Source organism: Rhamphochromis sp. 'chilingali' (assembly GCF_963969265.1).
Source record: "Rhamphochromis sp. 'chilingali' genome assembly, chromosome: 8".
NCBI classification, from domain to species: Eukaryota; Metazoa; Chordata; class Actinopteri; order Cichliformes; family Cichlidae; genus Rhamphochromis; species Rhamphochromis sp. 'chilingali'.
The window spans coordinates 26,811,882-26,834,271 of record NC_137935.1 but is presented as its reverse complement, the minus strand read 5'-3'; the positions used below and the strand labels follow the sequence as shown (position 1 = coordinate 26,834,271).

Below are 22,390 nucleotides of genomic sequence, written 5' to 3'. Positions count from 1 at the left end.
TTCTTCTTATTTAAATGTTATATTTAGATATTATAGCTGCCATCTTACCTCAGTTCTCAGTGATTCCTGAGATTATGGACAAAACAGGTTTTAATTTTCTAAAATATATTTTTTTATTTTTCAAAAACATATTTACATATAATTGTTACACAAAGTTTTGGCTGTCTCACCATGTTTTGGTACAATCTCCCACGTGTAACATTTTTTAATAATTTATGTTTTTGTTGGAGAAGTGCAAGGTTTTTGTCAACACCATCAGACAAAAGAAATACAAAAATATCTATTTTAAATGAAGTTGTTTCACCTATTTTGACTATTAGCAGCTTCCCTGTTCTACTGTTTATGCACATATGTTTTCAAACTAATTATACCACGTTTAAAAGTAAGATTGTTTTGGCTTTTTATTATTAGAGTTACAGTCATACATATTTAATCTCTATAAGAAACAATCATATTTAGCAGCATGCAAATGAAACATTTATTAAGAAAATTACGTATTTTTATTGGAAGATCATATATGGTTCTTCAAAAGAAAACAATTAACAAAAAAATCCATATTATGGAGTTGACAAATGTTAGATTTGTATTGTTGATTGTCATTTATGCTTAGAAATATTTACTTATATATGCTTAGAGTTTTGTAATTAGTTGTAGATTGGTAGAGGTTTTGATCCTTGATAGTCTGCAAACTTTGTGTGTATTAGACAGCACTTTGGGAGCATGAGAGGTCATACCGTGTCTTATTGTTTTATGGTAGGATTAACGTAGCTACATCTGTTCTAGTCTAAGTGCTCTTTGTTTAGATGAACTGCAGGACTTCCTCACCGTGTTATCTAGGATGAACCATCTAGGGTGAGGGGGAGGCTACCCTCTTCCTGACCAAGGATGTTTAACCCTTTGATCAGAAACACACACACACACACACACACACACACACACACACACACACACACACACACACACACACAGGCAAGGTACTCTTTGTTTGTATGTAGACGTCGTATGTTAATGAACCTATGCATATTCATGTAACCTCAATAAAAGGACAGTGTTACGGGAGGACGGACGAGAGCTACTGGGGTCAAGCGAAGGAACGGCGTTTGTCTGGTTCTCTCCCGTGCACGAGTACCATGAAGAAGTTTGCCTACTTGCGTCTTGCTTGCAGTGTAATTATATTGTCTTCAACGTTCCAGCAGATGGGTTCAAGCTACAAACCTATCATTAATTGGTCCTTCGATGCCGGAGCCCTGGAATCGCATTCACCGAGGGGAGGAGAGGCACGCTGAAAGACTGACGTCAGCCAGGAAGTTCCTGTGGATTCGCGGTCTGTCTTTTCTCCTCGATGAATGACGGTCGGCGGGATTCGGGCTGATATTACACTCTAAGCAATGCCAAGTAAGTTTAAAGAGGCCGACTCTATAACCGTGTCGTTGTGCAGTCTCCGCCACTGTGTGAGGCGTTGAGAAGAGCCCGACTCTATAACCGTGTGGTTGTGCAGTCTCCGCCACTGTGTGAGGCGTTGAGAAGAGCCCGACTCTATAACCGTGTGGTTGTGCAGTCTCCGCCACTGTGTGAGGCGTTGAGAAGAGCCCGACTCTATAACCGTGTGGTTGTGCAGTCTCCGCCACTGTGTGAGGCGTTGAGAAGTTCGCTACTTTGTGGAGCGATACCCGGGTTCCTTGCTACTTTGTGGAGCAAGAGGTTCCTCGCTACTTTGTGTGGCTAGAGGTGAGTTCTCCGCCACTTTGTGGGGCGTTGAGAAGTTCCGCGGGGTCCAGACTGTGCTGGACGATAGGCCTATTTTGTGTTGTTTTTGTTGTCGTCGTCGTCGTTGTTGTTGTTGTGTGGGTGTGTGCGGAGCAGAACATGTGGTCTGTGACACCGACTGTTGTTGTTATCATGGGTTTCTAAGCAACCAAGAGTGAGTCGGAGGGAGACAGACGTTTGTGCTGGACTTTGCTCCTGGCAGCACAAAGTATTTATGTAAAAAAGAGAGGGAGCGACGGCTCCACAGCTACGCGGGTTCACGCGAGCGCGGTCACGCGGGTTTCACGTGGACCTGAGCCGTGCGGTTAATCGCAGGCTTAAAAATGGAAGAGATTAAAATGTTAGAAGTTTTCAGAAAACACACCAGCCTTGAAGAGCGTGTGGAGAAGGCCAGCCCACATCAGCAGCTATGCTCTGGTGGGTGGCTGTCCCCCCACCCCTTGCTGACACAAAACGTTAACTCTTCAGCCTGTGTGCCAGACCATAGACGTAATTGAGGTGGATAGTTGTTAAAAGTCATCTACATTACGCTTGTGGTTGCTTAAATTCAGTACGATGACATGTGAGGTGAAGTGATATAGATAAATATTTAAACTAATGAAGTGCATAGAGGCACTTGACCTGTGTGGAAGACTGTCGTCTTATTATGAACCATTGTTGAGATGTAGAGCACACCTGTGAAAACAACTAATATGCTGAACCCTGTATGAAACATCTAAAAGTACATGATGGAGAAGCTGAGTTGAATATGAAAGTGTAAGACTTTGCCACTGTGGGCAGAGCAACTACTGTGTGATGTTGCGTTGCAGTTTTTTTTTTTCTTCTGAGCTGATGAGCAGGCTACACATTATCAGATCGAGAGCTGTCTGAGAACTACTCTAAGAGAGGGAAACAGCACTATGTTAACTGTGATAACTGGAGTGTGCAGCGTTTCCATGAGCAGTTTTCCTGAATCTTGACTCTTGTGTGTGGAGTGTTCATAGCATCAGCATTATGTTTTTGTTTATTTGTTTTGTTGGGTTGGAAATAATTAAATAAACGTGTGATCATGCCTATGGATCACCATGGCACATATCTCCAGCCATATGATTTATTTATGCAGATGACAAAGTGAGTGTGAATGTGTCTGACATCACAGTGTTTTTGTGCACTGTGCAAGAGTAATTGCCTTTGATTGTGAGTGACAGCGGTGATTTTGCAGGTCACCAGCTATTGTAAAAAAAAAAAAAAAAAGAGTGAATAAGAGGGAGAATTTATATTGTAGAAAAAAATAATCATAGGAAAAAGGTTTTGTGTTGATCAACCAAAAAAACAACTATAATTTCATTTTCTGCTTTTAAGAAAGGATTGTTCACAAAAACAGAGAGCGAGAGAGAGAGAGAGAGATATGTGTTGATTAAGCAGTGATGATAATAATGAAAATGTCTTAGTTGTCACTTTCAGGTGAAAAGCAGACCTGAATCAATTTTCCACATGCAGCGGTCGGAAGAAAAGTTATAGTTTAACAATTGGAAACGTTCAAGCCAAGTTTCTGGCTGACTTATTTATAGCACGATCTGTCTCAAAACTCTCACTCTTCCCTGAAAAAACCTGATCAGCAGCGGCAGTATCGGAGCAGAGGCTGCAGAAGCAAAAGCAGCAGAAGAAGAAAGCAAACCCATCTTCCTGTCTGATTGAATGAATTCCACGGAAGGGCGAGCAAGATGGCGGCGTGAAGAGGAGTTTTTGTTCGAGCGCTTAGCACGAGACACTTATTTGACGTCTTTCTGGCTTTCGGGACTTTTTTGGAGATCAGCGCGCTAAACTTGCTGGATCTGAGGCCAGGGTCTGCGGCGGCAGCATGTTGAAATGCTCAAAAAGGACTGAGTGACTCGGGCAAGCCACATGCGGCTAGCGACATGAAAGAAATGGACCCTTCATGATGCGTTCAACGTGCCAGCGCTGTGGTGGGAAAGGCTCCATCATAAACACGCCCTGCGCCGAGGTTCAGGCCAAGAAGAAGAAGACGATGACTTCCAAGCCCAAGAAGGTCGGCCTCAGCGTGGGCGAGCTGATTGTGAAAGCCGTGGCCGCTCTCAAGAAGGCTCTGGCTGCCGGAGGTTACGATGTGGACAAGAACAAGGCCCGTGTCAAGACCGCCATCAAGAGTCTGGTGGCGAAGGGCACTCTGGTGCAGACCAAGGGCACCGGGGCCTCCGGATCCTTCAAGATGAACAGGGTTACTGAGACCAAAGCTAAGACGCCCGCCGCGGCCAAAGCCAAGAAACCGGCAGCAGCTGCTAAGAAGTCGCCCAGGAAGGCAGCAGCAGCAGCACTTCAGCCACTAGCACGAAGTCAACCGCATCAGAGGACAATAGTGAGAGTGGCTGTGACTTCACTGTGCATGTGAAGAAAACGTTTGAGGAGAACTGAACAGTTGGAGTTTGACATTTGCCACCTGTGGAGTAAAATGGCAAGAAGAGACAGTGGGACACAGGACAAAGCTGAAGGAGAACTGCCGGCTGTTGGACTGTTGAAGTGGGAGAGGACAACAGAGTGAGAAGACTAGGTGAGAACACATAGGAATTATTTAATGTGGGAAATCAAAATTTGGGTTAGCAAACCTGGGGAAAAGAAAACTGACTGCTTAAGTTGGAAAATTGAGACGGAGTCTGAAACATTGCGAAAATAGAAACATATACAAAATCACACACACACAAGCAGAACATGCATTAACCCTACTAACAATTCCAAACACAAAATGACTCATGAAGACTCATAGCACATTAGTTAAGAAATGATTAAATAATAGCAGAGAAGTGTGTAGGAAAGGCAGCTTTAAGAACATGCTCTGCTGGAGATGCAGCTCCACAGACATGCATTAGACCTGCCTAATAACACAAACACATGTAATGAAAATTAGCTTGTTATCTTTCATCAGTGTTAAAATAGTGTCAATTTAGCAGACACTTGTTATTAAATACTGAATTTATCCAATGCAAAAAATTGACTCTCCAGGTTGCAGGACAACAGTTTAACTTTTGTGAGAAAAAAGATCCTGGTTTGACCAACCAGTGATCAGACAATAAATTTAGTTGTTAAAATGGTAAATTGGGAGAAGCTTCCTGCTTGATTGAGGCAGCACATGTAATTTACTGTATGAGGGAAATTGTCTTTTGTGATACTATTTTGAACATGCTTTTCTGTCGTCCTGTCAACTTAGTGGGTTAATAGTTGATATGCAAATTAGTTGATCGGTTTTAGATTAATGAAAGGTGACTGAATTCTAGTACGAGTGAATGAGATGTGTTGGAGTTGTTGTGTGTTGAGTGGAGACTCTAAAACACTGAGTTTCCTGCTTTGATGTGCGAGTGAATCCTGTATTTAGATACACAACTCTGAATACGTCAGAACAGACTGTTTTGTGAAGTGCATGACAGCATGTCACATGTTTTATGATGAAGGGAAAAGGAAAATTGAATAAAATAGATCTGTGGCCTAAATGAGTGAAGAGCACAGACCTGGTAATTAAACTCATAGCTAATAAGACATTAGGATTATGTTGTGTGTTGTGCAGCTGATGGTTGATTTGGAGTGAATCTAGCTGATGATTTTTCTTTTGTTGTGAAGTCGAGCCTGCCGATTAGTATGATGGTATGATGAACCATGCTAATGGTATGATTTACCTGAGATGAGGAGTTTGTGTCATGACTTAACAAGGCCTTTTTATTTTGATACTTTCACAGTGCACTGAAAGTTTTGTTTGATAATCTCTGTTATTTTTCATTTTTATCTTTTGAACAGGCACTGATTTTGTTTGTCTATTTTCTTTTCTTTAAGCAGATCTGCACGTCGGGAATTAAAAATGCTACACGTCGTCGAGAAAATTGTGCCAAGTGAGTTCTCCACATTTAAATGGACTCTGGAGAAAGCCACTTATTTGGGACAATTATTAAATGACAGTCCCAGTCCAAAAGGATTCAGCGATGTAATCCAAACTAAAGTTCTTCTTTTTCTTTTTGAAATGACGTCATTTTGCTGAGAGTGGAAACTAAATGCGACGATAGGTTCCACTATCAGCAAAGAAAGAAAGAATGAATGCATGAATGAGTGAGTGAAAGGAAAACAAACTGACTGACTGGTAAAAGCTGACAAAAGCTGACAAGACTTTACTGATGTAACACGACTGTGTGAAGTTGACCCCCGCCTGGCAGGGGTGCAGATGAGTCTGTGTGTGCTTCCCTTTACAGAAGCAGAAAGATGACAGCAACACTCGAGGTTGCGTGATGATTTAACATTTTAAATGCCATTTTCTGTGTCTGTGAATTTACTATGTGTGTGTCATTCACTAGCTTGTGTGCTCACAGAGATATCTGTGACAAAGTATGCATACGCCTGCGCAAGCGCTAACATTTGCATTTTCGTTTTTACAGCATTACGGTTCTTCGTGTGTTTGATCATGTGATTTATAGGAATACTGGCTAATGTTTCTCTACTACAAGATTTCTGGGTTTATGTGTGAAGAAAACTGTAGTTACAGGCATATGTTGATGGAGAAATTAATATAGTTTGAGACATACTGTGATGAGACCAGTGTTACTGTTTCCACAGCGAGTGTTAACTTTATGGTGTTTTATGGCACCTCTAGAATCTGTTGACCTGTGTCTGACCTCCGTCTGACCACAGTCAATGTGTATTGCTAATGTTTGTTTCTTTGAGAATGCTGTAGTAGATTCAGCTGAAGCGGACAAGTGACATGAGTAAAACAAATAAGAGATTACGGTATTTATGGAATAGTTTATTATGGGCTCATTTGCTGGCCACTTTTGAACCCATAATAATAATATATGAGTGGAGTGACTTTGCTTAAGAGAAGTCACTGATTACATTAATGTTAACAGAGTACATGGGATAATCCATGTCTGAGGTGAATTAGGGTAATAGTTGTAGTTACTGCTTTGAGAAAACCTGCACATGACACTTGTCTTGCTGATGTTGAATGCTTATTACTCTTATGATACAATTGTTTACAGGTATGAAGTTTGATTTCACTTCCAGATTTTGCTTTCCAGGCCGTGATGGTGTGTATGCAGGCTCCTGGGAGAGCCAGGTGTTAAGCAAACTTAATATGCAACACACGCTAACATCTTTTATTGCAGGGTTACGGAGCTACTCCAGAGGAGATGCCCTGATGTTGCCTGGGACATGATCTAGCTAATCTTTTTCTTTAAGACAGGGATCCAGGTTTGGTTAGTTGACGCATGGGAATGTCCATGCGTCAAGAGGTGGAGTGCAAGGATTAACATTAAACAATGTTTACTATTATTGTTGCAGTGATTTGTGTGATTAGCCGTTTTATTTACAAATATTAAACCTATGCAAGTGGTGCATCCATGTTCAGATGAGGCTTTGATGGCCTATAAGTGAAGTTCACTGAACTAAAGAATGTGGTTTGATGATTGTTGACATGCTCTCCAAATAGAAGTTTTTCTTCTTAGCAAGGAAATACAGGTGCAGCAGTAATCTCCTGAGAAATCTTCAGAGGCCCAGTGAGAAGCGTGAACCATTCCAGGCATAGCTGACAGCCAGGCAGTGGTTGAGGTCAAAGGTCAAGCTGGTTGGGGCCCATCATGAGATCAGACCTTGGAGCCACAGCAAGGACCATGAAACTGCCTGCAAAATAGAGGAGAGGATCGTCCACAAGATGGGAGCTGAGGCCAGGAGAGAGGCTTCAGGAGGATCAGAGATCATCTTCAGCACAGCAGACATCACACAGAGAGCTGTGCTACTGAGCTTCCAGGAGATTTTAAATAAAATGAAAGATTCAATATTGACGCTGAGGAAGACAACTAAGGTGTACGACGTGCTCTGCCTTAAACCTTCAGCAGCGTTGGAACATGAAAACTCGTGGGATGAGGGGAGCGTGCCAAGCTCCATCGACAGCGCAGAAGGAGTTCGAGGATGACATCATGATTCTGTGAAAGCACAGGAACCAGAAGCTATGGTGGTGATGACAGCAGTTTCCTATGAACATCACCTAATGCTGTGCCACTATACTGTGCATACGATGACACTCTGAAGGCTGCTGGGATCATAACAGCAGTAAGATGACGGAACCCAGCACCCTTTCCACAGAGAGCTTTTTCTGCAGAGCGTGGACAATTAAGGAGTCATAAATATCCCCCTCACAAGACGAAGGTCTGAAGTCAGGTGATGGGGGCTGGTAAGAGGCCATAAAACTAGAGTGCTGAGAGGTCTGCAGCTTGGAAATAGCTGAGACCCATGTTGACGAACAACAAAACCAACTGGTATGTTTGAATGTCTATTCTACATACATTTGGACTCTGGTCCTATGGACAGTGATGGAAACAACTGGAAGAGACATTCATGACGCCCTGCAGAGCTTAAACCACTCTGCAGAGAGACATGTGATGTGCACACCCGGAGGAAGCACCACCAAGCTGAGATGTTTTTGAAAATGTTACTTTTTTAGTTTCACTATTAAATTAACAATTTCTTTGGTTGCTCGTAAGATGCAGTTTGCCATGAGATGAGCTCAATGAATGGGGTAACTGCTAATACATTTATTAAACTGTGTACCTTTTCAGTAATTTAGGGTGATTTGACATATGCTGAGTATAAAAAGGTTTGCATTGAAACTGTCAGACATGAGGTATTCATACCTGGGAACTTTTCAAGCATAAAGGTCAAAAAGGGGGGAAATGTTAGATTTGTATTGTTGATTGTCATTTATGCTTAGAAATATTTACTTATATATGCTTAGAGTTTTGTAATTAGTTGTAGATTGGTAGAGGTTTTGATCCTTGATAGTCTGCAAACTTTGTGTGTATTAGACAGCACTTTGGGAGCATGAGAGGTCATACCGTGTCTTATTGTTTTATGGTAGGATTAACGTAGCTACATCTGTTCTAGTCTAAGTGCTCTTTGTTTAGATGAACTGCAGGACTTCCTCACCGTGTTATCTAGGATGAACCATCTAGGGTGAGGGGGAGGCTACCCTCTTCCTGACCAAGGATGTTTAACCCTTTGATCAGAAACACACACACACACACACACACACACACACACACACACACACACACACACACACACACACACACACACACAGGCAAGGTACTCTTTGTTTGTATGTAGACGTCGTATGTTAATGAACCTATGCATATTCATGTAACCTCAATAAAAGGACAGTGTTACGGGAGGACGGACGAGAGCTACTGGGGTCAAGCGAAGGAACGGCGTTTGTCTGGTTCTCTCCCGTGCACGAGTACCATGAAGAAGTTTGCCTACTTGCGTCTTGCTTGCAGTGTAATTATATTGTCTTCAACGTTCCAGCAGATGGGTTCAAGCTACAAACCTATCAACAAATCTCACAGTGGTGACACACTAGTAGAAGACAAGATATTATTTCTTTCAAAATGACCATTAAACCTTAACAACCTTAACAACTTATGTTTTTGCACATGTCAAGTTCTACATCTTAATAGTTCACCAGCAAGTAGCTGCCTACTACTTCTTGATTCCTAAAGTACTCTGTGGTTGTGTGTTTAGACCCTGCTGGACTTTCTCTCCTTTTGTCTCTGTGCTTCTTTCCAAAACCTTCTCTTCTGCCTTTTTTCTCTTCAGTGATCTCTTCAGATCACTGATGTTCTTTATTTTTCCCTCTTTCACTCTATTTATAGATCTTTCCCTTTCCTTTATGAGAAACTCTTTTTTTCAACTCAGGCTGGCTGTTAATTTTTTCTCTCCTTCCCTGTTCCTTCTCTTTCCTTCCTCTGACAGGTTCCCCTTTGCCATTCTAGCCTGAAATGTACCATTTTGTAATTACTATAATCTTTCTGAACCATATGCATTTATACAGATTAAGGATGAATATTCACAACACAGTTATGTATTAAGCAATAGAGATGCTATCTGGTCTTTAAGTCTGACATCATTAGCCGTTTCCAGGTCCAAACTCCCATCCCAAAGTCAAAGGAACTCTGCAGCATCAATGAGAGTTACAAACTGTCTAAATTCTTTCATCTTTAATAAAATGATCAGTGTGGCTCAGTTAGAAGTTAGCTAGCTGGTTTAACCTACATTCCAACATAAATGAAGACAGAAAACTAAACAGCAGTGACTTTTGTTGGGTTACTGAAGTTGGACTAGCTGGTATATAATGATGTGCTAGGCGATCGCTAGCGACACAGCTATGTTAGCATAACATAAACACAGTAAAGCTGGAGGATGAGGATGAACTTTTTTCAACTCGATAAAAGTTAATGCAAGGGTTTCTGATGGTTAGGCCAACAGTGATCACTCACTGTTTTTAGGGGCTTGTTCACATTAAATAGAACAAGATAAAAAGCATTAAAACATTTTAACAGCACAACAGGCTTAATAAGCACAGAGTAGTTTGGGCCCGGAAGCAGGATTCATACATCATCACTGCTGGCTCTCGGGGCAGAGATAGCTCAGTAGATGCCACATGATCGGAAGGTTGGGCGTTCAAATCCAACAAACAGCGGCTATCCTGGATTTGTAGCGGCCCACTGCATCACTGAGTGAATGGGTTAAATGCAGAGGACTAAGCAGAACACCATTAGAAAACAGGTCAACACCGTCAGACAAAAATCCTGATGGTGTTGACAAAATACCCTACTTTCTTTCATAACACATCTTTTTCTGACAGAAGCCATTTTGTTTTTCATCAGTTGCTTATGGCCTCTACAGTCTACTTAAATGAAGCTCTTTTTACAAAAAGAATAAAATTAAATCTTGCATTTCATCGACTTTGGTGATGAAGCACTGTGGTTGTGAACACAGAGTTTTATCAGAAAGGTATGTCATAAATGAAATAAAAAAAATAAATAAATTATCACAGCAGTGACCTCATGGCCTGTGTATCAAACAGGAAGTGGTAAAGGGGTCCTCAGAGTGTAAGCTACCCACAATAATTCCTGATTTTTTTGTACTTTTAAAAAAATCTGATGGTGTTGACAAAAAATCTGGACACGATTTTGATGACTTAAAAATATGTAAAAATAAAATTTCAATTGCATATTTTGATATTATATAAGTTATTGACTTAAATACTTAGTGACGAGAACCATGATGTTTAATTTTACATTAGTTTAAATCTTTTTTTTCTGTATTTTAATATTATCACACCTGTTTCTGGACAATGGATTTTTAAGGTACTGGTAATGTATTGTACCATTTAACCCTTTAAGACCTACCATAGAACCAAGTTCGCCAGAGCTTATATTATATTTTTACATGCTGTGGAGCCATTTTTGGGAGCATTTCAAGTTGCTATACATCAATACAACCATTATAGCCCAAACTTTAATAATATGTCTGCATTAGGTGCATAGTAATTACATAAATTGCAAAAAAGTGCAATAAACTACAAAAAAATTGAAAATCGTTTTTGTTTTTTTAACATATATTTCTAGTTAGAGAAATTTAAGAGGCTTATCCCTCAAAACTGTAAATACAAAAAAGTTACACAAACTAGTTTCCCACCACAGGAAATTTATTTTGAGTGTCTTCATAGTTTTATTTTTGAAATACACCAATTTTTATATACTGCAGGAAAAACGAAAATAAATATTATAGTGCAAATTTGCAAAATAACAGCATATGCATCAAAATAAACTATTTCCAGCAGTGCAATATGAGTCTTAAGCATCCCAGAAATGACACAGAAAGTCATAAAGTCAAACATAACTTTTTAAAACACATAACAAGTAAAACACAAGCTCATAAGGCCCCAATCGTAAAAAACTACATTTCCGCAAAATGACGTCACTTCCGGTTTCGGGCAGGTCATGCGGTCATGTGATAGTTCGCGCTGATGGACGTAGGAAGTGTTACAAACAGCTGATGGATCGGCGAAGCGTGTTTCTGGAATATCATGTTTTTGTTGCTGCAAGTGATTTTTATGCAGTTTTTGCAAAGCTATATGTGGAAGGAAACTGTGACCTAGGACAAGCTGATGGCATAAGATGTAAGTACAACTCCTCCAGTTTCATATGCAAAAAAAATTATTGCGCTAGCTTACTTGGTTTCAGAGCTACCGGGATTTAAAAATAGTTACGCAAAACAGAGCGTGCCCGCTCCGATCGGCTGTAAAGGGTTAAAATAAATATATATGTATAAAAAATGCAAAATCATACTTTTGTTGTATAAACATTGCCTTGGTTTGTCTTTTAGTCACTTGGGTTAACACTTGTATTCATATGTTTAACCCCAAAATTGGGTTTTATCTGGTGGACATGTTTTGTCCCTTTTGTCAAGAATCACTGCTCTACTATGTGTACAAAAATAAAAAACATTTTAATTTTTTTTTTCAGTTGGAGTATCTATTCCACTCTTTCTTGATGATTTTGCTAGATCTTGGGGATGTTAACATGATTCACACATATTCCAAACATCATTCACAGTATTATTCTGTCAGTACTACAGCTGTATGGCCTTTATCTGTAGCACCTTAAATAATTTTTTTTCAATACTCCTGGATGCTCTGCAATGGTATCTGCAAGCACTGCAAAGATCACTGAACAGTGGAATCTCTATGGATTACCTGTTGGTTTCGCATAAAATCTTCTTACACTTGGCTTGTTCTGTTCATATCGTGCACAGATGTACAGGTAGTGTAACTTTCAGCTTTAAAGAAGTACACATACACATGCACACAAACTTATTTTTTCTTTATCAAATACAAAGAAAACAGAAAGGCAGAATACATGTACCTAAATGTATGTACTTAACCTATGTTTGCAAGGATTTCTGGCTCTATTGTTGCAAGGTATTGTCCATTAGCTGCAAGCATTTGCATGTTATCAGAATTCTGTGCACCATCGCTGTCTTGGTTACACTCAGGATATGATATTTTGGTCTATATCAGAAACACAGTGGGATGTGGAAGATCATCTGGAAACCTGATGCTCATGCCACTGAATAAATAAATGAGGAAACAGAGTTCATTAATCTGCCCTGATTCTCACAATAATTAAATGGGAATTGGTGTGCATAGTTACCATTTCCATGGGATGAGATACAACCTACACTATATTGCAAAACGTTTTCGCTCACCCATTCAAATCATTGAATTCAGGTGTTCACTTCAATGGCCACAGGTGTATAAAATCAAACACCTAAGCATACAGACTACTTCTACAAAGATTTGTTAAAGAACGGGTCACTCTCACATGAAATCACACAACGGGGTCTGTGGATGCTGAGGAGCAAAGTACACAGAGGTTGCCAACTTTCGCTACAGACCTCCAAACTTCATGTGGCCTTTACATTTGCTCAGAAACAGTGCATCAAGACTTCCATGATATGTAACCCTTCGATTCTCCCACTGGTCCAAAAGTGCTTCAGCCACCCTTCACCCACAACCCCAGACAGTAGACGGCTACCCATTCCTTATTCTGCTGGAGGTTTCTTCCTGGTAAAAGGAAGTTTTTCCTTGCCGCTGTTGCCTCTGTGGTCTGCTTGAAAAAATTTTTTTGATTTTTTTGTATTCTTTTATTTTTCCATTTTTGATGTGTTAACAGTGGTGTTTATGGTTTTTCAAAATATCCAGGCATCATGTGTCTTGCAGATGTGAAACTGCAAAAACAGATTCTAAACAGATTTTATCAACTATTTCAAACTTCTCACCTTTCAGTGCTATTACTAAAAAAATGTATGTGTTGCCTAGATTACACATTAAGTATATGCTTTGACGTGGGTAAGCCTTTATATATAAGGTAACCGACTGGTTTTCAGGAACTTTGTGGTACCATAGCTGGAACAGCAGTGAGAGAAACAACTGCTCTTCTTTTAACATTAAAGGAATATTCTTAAGGTAAATTATTGCTAACAATTTTCCATAGGTTATGTATTAATTTTCTCAGCCCTGGCACTGAATGTGAAATATCCATCAAAGTTAACGAAGGAAGAGTTGCCATCTGTGCTTATTGTCTGCTGTCAAAGGCATGCACGCTTCAGCTACCAATGGCAAGCTGTTGCTCCCACCTCATCTGTTTCTACCTTCTTTTCTTCTCTCTTAGTAACATGCTACCTGTATCCTCTCTCTTTGTTGCTCTTCAGCCCCTTTTCTTTCTGCTTCTGCCAGGTAATCATTTCTCTCCTTTTGGAAAGAAATTATTACAAAATTATTGCTGGGCAGATGATTGAACGGCACAGCTGATATTTTTCTGCCACTGCTATACTGTAAAAGGAGAACAGCACAAAGGCCTTCAGTTTTGAAATGCTATATTTTGTGCGATGCTTGGGTAGGAATGTTTTGTAGACTCATTAAAGTTGATTTCAGTTCTTGCTGGGTGCACCTGGTTGTGGATTGGTGTAGTGTATGTGGAGTTATATACATTAACAGGGGGAGGTACAACCTTTGGTGGGTAATATTGTGTAGTGTAAAAAGAAAGCACTGAGATTAAATTGCATGTTTAAAAAGGTCTTTGAGCAACTGCAGTTTAACCTATTCTTCTTAGCACATACTCTCAAAGTTCATTAGATTGGAGAGATTGTTTTATTTATATTCATTCATTTATTTGTATTCAGTCTTGGTTTTTACCAGTTTTCTCTGCCACTGAGAAGCACCATCAGAACATAATGGTGCCACTACCATATTTCACTATAAGTAGAGATAATATTATCCATACCATCTTATTTTTGACTTGTTTTTGACAACAGTTTTTGACCCCATAGTTTACTTTAGCTTTTACACATAATTTAATAACATTTCCACTAGCAGGCTAGATTTAGGCACCATAGTTGCGTAACAAGCCAAAGATCCATCCAGTATAAAACATTCTGCCAAATCAAACATATAGAGTTGCCTGCTGTGGTGACCTCTTGCAAAAAAGGGAGCAGTCAAAAGTAGCTTCTTCATATATACCTATATGAGCAAAGACAGTTTTGAATGATCTCTATGCAGTCCTGTGAAAATCAAAATATACCCTTCGAAAGCTTGTGGAACAACTTTTGGGAGCAATAAAAGAGGTAATTTTTTTCTTCTGCATGACTTTACCAATCTCTCACATCTTTGTAGAATAATTTTAGCCACTCTTCTTTACAATATTGCTTCAGATTATTGAAGTTTGCAAGCAATTATTTGTACACAGCTCTCTTAATGTCCCTCCACAACATTTCTTTTAGGATGAGGTCCTGACTTTTACTCAGCTATTACGACACTTTTTTTTTTCATCCATTCTGTTGTAGATTTGCTGCTGTGCTTAGGACTATTTGGACTGTTATCCTGTTGGATGACCCAATTTCATCTTCAGCTGTTGGACAGATTTCTTCACATTTCATTCCAGAAGGATTTGGTATACAGAATAGTACATGGTTAACGAAATGACTACAAGGTGCCCAGGTCCTGTGGCTTCAAAAAAGCCCAACTCATCAGCCCTCCACCACTGTTCTTGGAGATGTTGATATACCACTGTTATAAGTTGCTGATATTCTGTATTTAGTTTTAAGTAAATGTGACCATCAAGGTCTGACATTTCCACTTTGGTTTGGTTGTTCCAGAATTAATTTGAATGGCTCAAATAGAAATCAAACCCATTTGAAGAAGCTTTCACCTGGGTTTTGAATTGTACTACCATTAACTTTAAAATTTAACCTGCAGAGGCCTGAGATATTGGTCTTTAATTCTTGTCATTTCTCAGAGAATACAGTGTATTGTTAATATACTGTTAACATCTCAACACTGTCACATAAATGTTCTTTGTCCCCTAACCAAAGTGGATTAGAAATGGCCATGAATAGAATTGTCCTTCTTTGCTTCATTTTATTTACACACTGGAGGCCAAGATGTTAAATTTATTTTTCAAGTTTAAAGGACAGAAAGTTCTGTGACCATTGTGATAAACAGACTTTTAAACTGTAGAGAAGTTCTTATTGTACTTTCAAGGTACTATGGGAGAGTTATTCTATTGCAGATTGTGTGGTTTGTATGTACAAGACAAATCCCAGCCAGTGATTGTTCCAACCCTGAAACAAAATCCAAGGTTATTTATTTTCCTTATGCTAGGTGAAATAAAAGCAAAGATATACTGCAAACAAAGCGCGATAAAAACACAAAAGAAAAACATTTATAGCTTTGAATGAAATGTCTGCATGATAATCACTTGTTTACTCAAAAAGTCTATACAGCACATCAAAGAGTTTTTCTGTCATCTTCTTTAAATATTTTCAGTAATGTACGCTAATTGTGAAATCCTACCACTCTAACGCTCTAACCTGTGCAGTGCTCTCTCAACTTCAGATATTCGTTAATTTCTAGTCAATTTAAATCATCCAGTCTGAGGCAAAGTCTAAGTCTCTGTCTACTCTGGAAAAAAGACAGACAGCTATTTTCTTAATTTTGATAAACATACATTTCTAACTTTTCTTAAAATGCACCTCACTTCACAAAAACGTAAACTTTTCTTAGCTGTGGGATGTTTTATTGTTCAATTCATCTCCTCTCCACAAAATATGGGAAACTATGTATATTAATTGCAGTTTGTAAATAAAGCTGTAATCTATCTCTTAAATGAGCAGCTGGAATGCGTCCAAGTGAATTTGCTTTTTGTCTCCTACTGCTAGCAGTAATACTCCACCGCTTGCCGCTACTACTTGATGGCAGCAGTGGCTGCTATGCTTACTGGCGTGAGAATGTTGTCTGATATTAAACCGGTCAGTGGCACAAAAAAGGGTTGGGGAACTGCTGGTCTACGGGACTAACAGGTAATCAGTAAGGTGGGGGTTCTGTGTATTACAATTCATGAGACTTATTTGACCAAATACCAGTGCATATTTTGAAGTATTCTTACTGTACCAAGAGTTTGTTTGTGTGCATACATATTTTATGTTTTGATGTTTGGTGTTTTCATCTGTCTGACAGGATTTCTATATATCTTTCTGTCATTTAGTATTCTAGCTTGAGTATGTCTTCTCCCTTCCTTTTGTTTCCTTCCCAGCACTGCCATATTTATTGTATCTGAGGAAGTTAGCAGCCAATTCTCCAGCTTTATAAATCTACTCCAAAGAAATCCTGACACCTTGCCATCATATATAGCATGCAGACCAGCTATAGCCCATAGTATAGTGTCCATAATATCTAGGAGCAGACCACAAAATACTGAGAGAAAGTAGGATGAAAATGAGGGATGCAGAATTGAGTTATGCCAATAAGAAAGAGGGAAGGAGAGAGATAGAAAAGGAAAGAGTGTGCTGTTTCACACTTCCATTTAGGGATACACATTTAGCCTTCACACGGTGCCCTGGAGGGATTTCAATGCCTGGCTTTTGTCTCCACTGCCTGTGTGTTTGCCAGCATCTTGGCTTTCTTCTTTGTCTTTTGTCTTTTTTTCCATTTCCAAACTAACCTTCACAGTTTCTCTTGTTTTTTTCTCCTTTAATTTCTGTAATCTTTGGACACACGATTTAAGGGCTATCTAGCTACAGTATTTTTTTCACAAGTAAATGCAACAGATTATTCTATTTCAAACTGCCCTTATACTTGGTTATAATGAATTAAATTCTATGTAAATAGCCAGCTTGAGTTTGCAGACTCAAGTATTTTTTGTGTCTGCAAAAAAATACTTGCTGTTATTTTTTTCCATCATACTGCATAATCTTTCTAAATTTGTCCTACTTTATCTTTGTAATGCATGTGCTGCTTTCTTTATGGTCCAATTTGGTGACCATCTGTCTTTTTGTGAGGAGGCTATATTGGCTGTTCACATTGATTATGATTGAATGATACCAGATCAGTTTTCAGTCATCTTATCTGTCATTGGAATCCAGAACATCATTGGAGGGAAAAATGCTCTTCTACTATTGCAATCTCTGATTTTACCAATACATCTGACAAAATATCACAGTCACCACATACAACTCCTCATCTGCTTGACTCTCCAGAGAAGTGTGTCATTTTCGCAACAACAGTGTTTTTGATTGCATGTTTTTCACCTTTCATTACTCAGTAAATGAGAGGGAGAGTTTTATTATTATTATTAGTATTATTATTATTACATAGTTACTAATTCTACCACTAGATATCCAATTGTGTACTCAGCCTACATTTAACCCTCCCCCATTATACATCAACTAAACAACCTATTTACCAATATTTTAAGGCCAATTAAACGTTCTTAAACATGAGAAGTGCCACTAGTGGACCCATCTTTAAAAATAAAGCCCCGATTAAAGTCATACAAGAAGGAAGGCTCTCTACAAATGCAGGGGTGTAAAACATAAGGGGAAAAGACCCGAGAAAAATATTAGCCAAATATGAGGATAACTGCACCACCTCCATGTGTGATTTTCTTTGCTTCTGGTCACTTAAGACTCGTGTTAGGCCTGGTGTTTCTGTAAACCACTGCTATAGTCCCTGCTACTGCAGCAAAGAGAGCTGAAAAAAAGAGAAAAAACAGAAAAGAGAAACAGAGGCTGTAGTATTGTAACAATTAAAGAAAGAGGTAGTACTACACAAGGAAAAGACAGTGAGAGACGGTTATATAGTAAATGAAGAGAGGAAGGGCATCCCCAATTAGTGACAAAGCAGAATGCTACAGATACAAACATAAGTACTGCTTCCATCCCCTGACTGTCAGCTTTTTTTACCACCTCAAACTCTTTTTACAGTCACTGTCATTGCTTTTGTTTCACCCTGCTTTCATGTCAGTTCTCTTCATTTCATTTCTGGTGGAAGTAAGCGCCTCTCCCTGTCTACCAACTACAAAAGCTGCTCGAAACAATCTCCTCATTCTTTCTACACTCTTGTGCCGTCTTTGGTTTTGTGTGTCTCTTTTAATGGGGTTAATCAGTAAAACTCAAAGTAATATCCCAGCTAGAAGTAATTAAGTTGTCAAAACAGGGTTCTTTAAACTTCTCTCCACGTCTGATGGTGGAACACTCATTGTCTACCTCCTGCTGGCCCATTAGCATATTTTTTATTATCCATCATTAACTCAGCGTTGACACATTGTTCTCAAAATCGTACGTGTGTCCTCAGGCTCGTGTGCTTCTTTGACCCATGTAGTTCCTGAAACCTGATGTCGTCAGTGAAAAACAATCAAAATCTCACAAACAGATGCATGTGTAACACTAGAGCACATAGCTAATGAACAGAAAGTCCAAAGATGAGAAGAGAAGGAAGGAACTAAAGAGACAGAGGGACGAGAAAAGGAGCTAGAGCTGGTATAGCACAGGAAAATTGAGCTGTATTAAACCGTAATCCGGTTAGCAACGGCTGGTTGTAATCTCGCTCATTAATAACATACTCCCGGTCTAATCTACAAACCATCAAAAGAGAGAAAAATGTCCATAGATGAGCGGCTTTTAGCAATTTTATGAGGACTCTTGATGCTTCATTTTTACAGATGTCAAACGTCAGATGAGTTGACAGTCTGGCAGGCAGAGAAGAAAAAATTCACATTGGAATTACAAATACCTCCAAATCCTGAATCTCAGTAATTAGTGGGGATAAACAACGTGATAAACAGCACCAAATAAATCACCAAAAAGGGAAGGACTGTGAATAAGCATAAACTGTAAAAATGTTGGTCTAATAATGTCGTGTTATTTTGTTTGACCCAGAGGAAGGGGTAGCGGAATTAAATGTAAATTGTGTAGTTCAAAGGCATTCCGAGTTTTGAAATGTGAAAATTGACATTAAAATTAAATTAAGCTATAAAGTTAAACCAAACAGACACATTTGTTCTTTCCAACTTTCCAAATGTTTTAAAAAGTATTATAAAATTACTACACACACACACACATACGTATATATGGACAATTTAAGTATGTGTATGTGTTTTTCAGTTAGTAATTTATAGCAATTTTAACAAGGGTAAAGTCTGGCAAAAAAAAACCAGTGACATTTTCTTTCCCTCTTACGCAAGCAGGTATGCAGACACATACAAACACAAATTGGACTTGTCTGTAACGAAAGCAGTAAAGATGCAAGCAGCATAAGACATTTGGTTGGCTGTAGGCATTAGGAAATCCAATATGGATGCATTAAATGAACGTGGCCAGAGACCGCACAAGCAAGCAGGCATCGGTTCAGAGAGGAGACAGAAAGCGAGGGACACAGACAGGAAGGCAGGCAGCTTGTTGATTACTCTGGTGTTTAACATTAGGAAATGCCAGAATGGAAGTGGTGCTCATATTGCCCTGTCAATTGCCTTGTTAGCTGCAGCCAGAGAGAGTGAGAACAGGCAACGGGGTAGAAAAATCAGCTTTCTGAAGTGGTTGGTCTAAATTTCCATTTGTCTCAGCGGGGTTTGGGAGGCAGGGGGTTTAAATGTGGTTATAATATGAAAAACCGTTTGCATAGCCTTCACTTCACACAAACTCTGACACACATCCATCAGCATTTCACACTTTGCAACATACACGTAAGCCCACACATATAGACCTCTAGAAACACCACAAGCATATACACCACCCTCACTGGGTACGCTTTGACACTATTTGTATCCACACTCACACAGCTGCAGTCCTTCCATCTCTGTCCCACCAATCTCTGGACTCAATTCCCTGCAGTTCATTGTGATGTGACACCTGTTGGTGAGGAGAGGTGAATTGAGCATCAGAACATTCCACAATAAGAAAAGAGGAAAGAGATAACTGCTGATTGTGAGCAGAAGAGGAAACGTCTGAGCGTCTGCGGTCACGATGAGGTCAGTGAATAGTTGCCGAAGCAAATCTAGTAGACTCAATGTACCAGGGGAAGAATGGCACTTCAGGTTTAATCAGAATCAGAATCAGAATACTTTATTGATCCCTGGGGGAAATAATTTTTTGTTACAGTGCTCCATTATAAACCAACATAAACCAACATTAACAAGACAGACAATACGCTAACTAAGAATAGTACAATATATATATATATATATATATATATATATATATATATATATATATATATATATATATATATATATATATATATACACACACATATAAGTCACTCATTAATAAATAGCTGGAAAAGAAACGTGTGTAGTTGTAGCAGTAACCAGTGTGTTAAGTGGATGCGTTGTACAGGGAGATGGCCACAGGCAGGAAAGATTTCCTGTGTCGTTCAGTGGTGCTTTTCGGTAATCTCAGTCTCTCGCTGAACGTGCTCCTGTGACTGACCAGCATGTCATGGAGTGGGTGGGAGGTGTTATCCAACATTGTCTTTATCTTGGACAGCGTCCGCCTCTCCGACACCACCTTGAGGGAGTCCAGCTCCATCCCCACAACATTGCTGGCCTTACGGATCAGTTTATTAAGTCTGTTGGCATCTGCGACCCTCAGCCTGCTCCCCCAGCATGCAACAGCATATAGAATCGCACTGGCCACAACAGACTCGTAGAAAATCCTGAGCATTTTCTGGCAGATGTTGAAGGACCTCAGTCGCCTCAAAAAATAGAGACGACTCTGGCCCTTCCTGTAAAGTGCTGTGGTGTTTTTAGCCCAGTCCAGTTTATTGTCAATGTGTACTCCAAGGTATTTATAGTCCTCCACAATGTCAACATTGACCCCCTGGATTGAAACAGGGGTCAAGTGTTTCCTGGTCTTCCTGAAGTCCACGATCAGTTCCTTGGTCTTTGCCACGTTGAGCTGCAGATGATTCTGCTCACACCACGTGACAAAGGAGTCGACCACAGCCCGGTACTCTGTCTCATCATCCCTGCTGATGCATCCAACCACCGCAGAGTCATCAGAAACCTTCTGAAGATGTCAGGTCTCTGTGCAGTGGCCAAAGTCTGTGGTGTAGAGGGTGAAGGGGAAGGGGGAGAGGACAGTCCCCTGTGGTGCCCTTGTGTTGCTGATCACCTTGTCAGACACACACTGTGGGAGACGTACATATTGTGGTTTTCCTGTCAGGTAATCAACAATCCAGGACACCAGAGAAGCATCCACCTGCATTGCTGCTAACTTATCACCCAGGAGGGTCGGCCTGATGGTATTGAAAGCACTGGAAAAGTCAAAAAACATGACCCTCACAGTGCTCGCCAGCTGGTCCAGATGGGTGTAGACACGATTGAGCAGGTAGATGATGGCATCCTCAGTTCCGAGACGAGGCTGATAAGTGAACTGAAGGGGATTAAGATGTGGTCTTACTATGGGTCGCAGCTGGTCCAGGATGAGCCTTTCCAGGGTCTTCATGATGTGGGAGGTCAGTGCCACGGGCCTGTAATCCTGGGGGCCACTGGGACGAGGCGTCTTTGGTACAGGGACGAGGCATGATGTCTTCCACATCACTGGTACCCTCTGCAGACTCAGACTCAGCATAAACAGCTTATGAAAGACTCCACACAGCTGGGGGGCACAGGTCTTGAGGACGAGGGGACTCACTCCGTCTGGTCCAGCAAACTTGCCTGAGTGAAGTCTCCTCATTTGCATCTCAACCTGGTATTGAGTGAAGGTGATGGGTGGGGGAGGGGTGTCAGGAATCTCACAGGAGGCAACAGGGCCATGTGAAAAGAGAGGCTGGCACAGTGGTGTGGCTCTGGATTCCAGGCTGACTACAGGTGAGGTTGTGGGGGTGTGAGCAGACACTGTGGTGTCGAATCTATTGAAAAACAGATTCAACTCGTCGGCTCTATTCTCACCTCCCTCAGCTCCCCTGCTGTTGGTT

General features: G+C 40.2%; 1 protein-coding gene across 1 annotated transcript; it reads left to right on the top strand.

Moving 5' to 3' along the window:
* The first annotated feature begins 3,152 nt into the window (after nucleotides 1-3,152).
* LOC308401136 (histone H1-like) lies at nucleotides 3,153-5,723 on the top strand. The gene has a single exon (XM_080889235.1). It carries the CDS (start codon nucleotides 3,686-3,688, stop codon nucleotides 4,154-4,156), a length of 471 nt encoding a protein of 156 aa, XP_080745361.1. The 5' UTR covers nucleotides 3,153-3,685; the 3' UTR covers nucleotides 4,157-5,723.
* The last annotated feature ends 16,667 nt before the right edge of the window (nucleotides 5,724-22,390 follow it).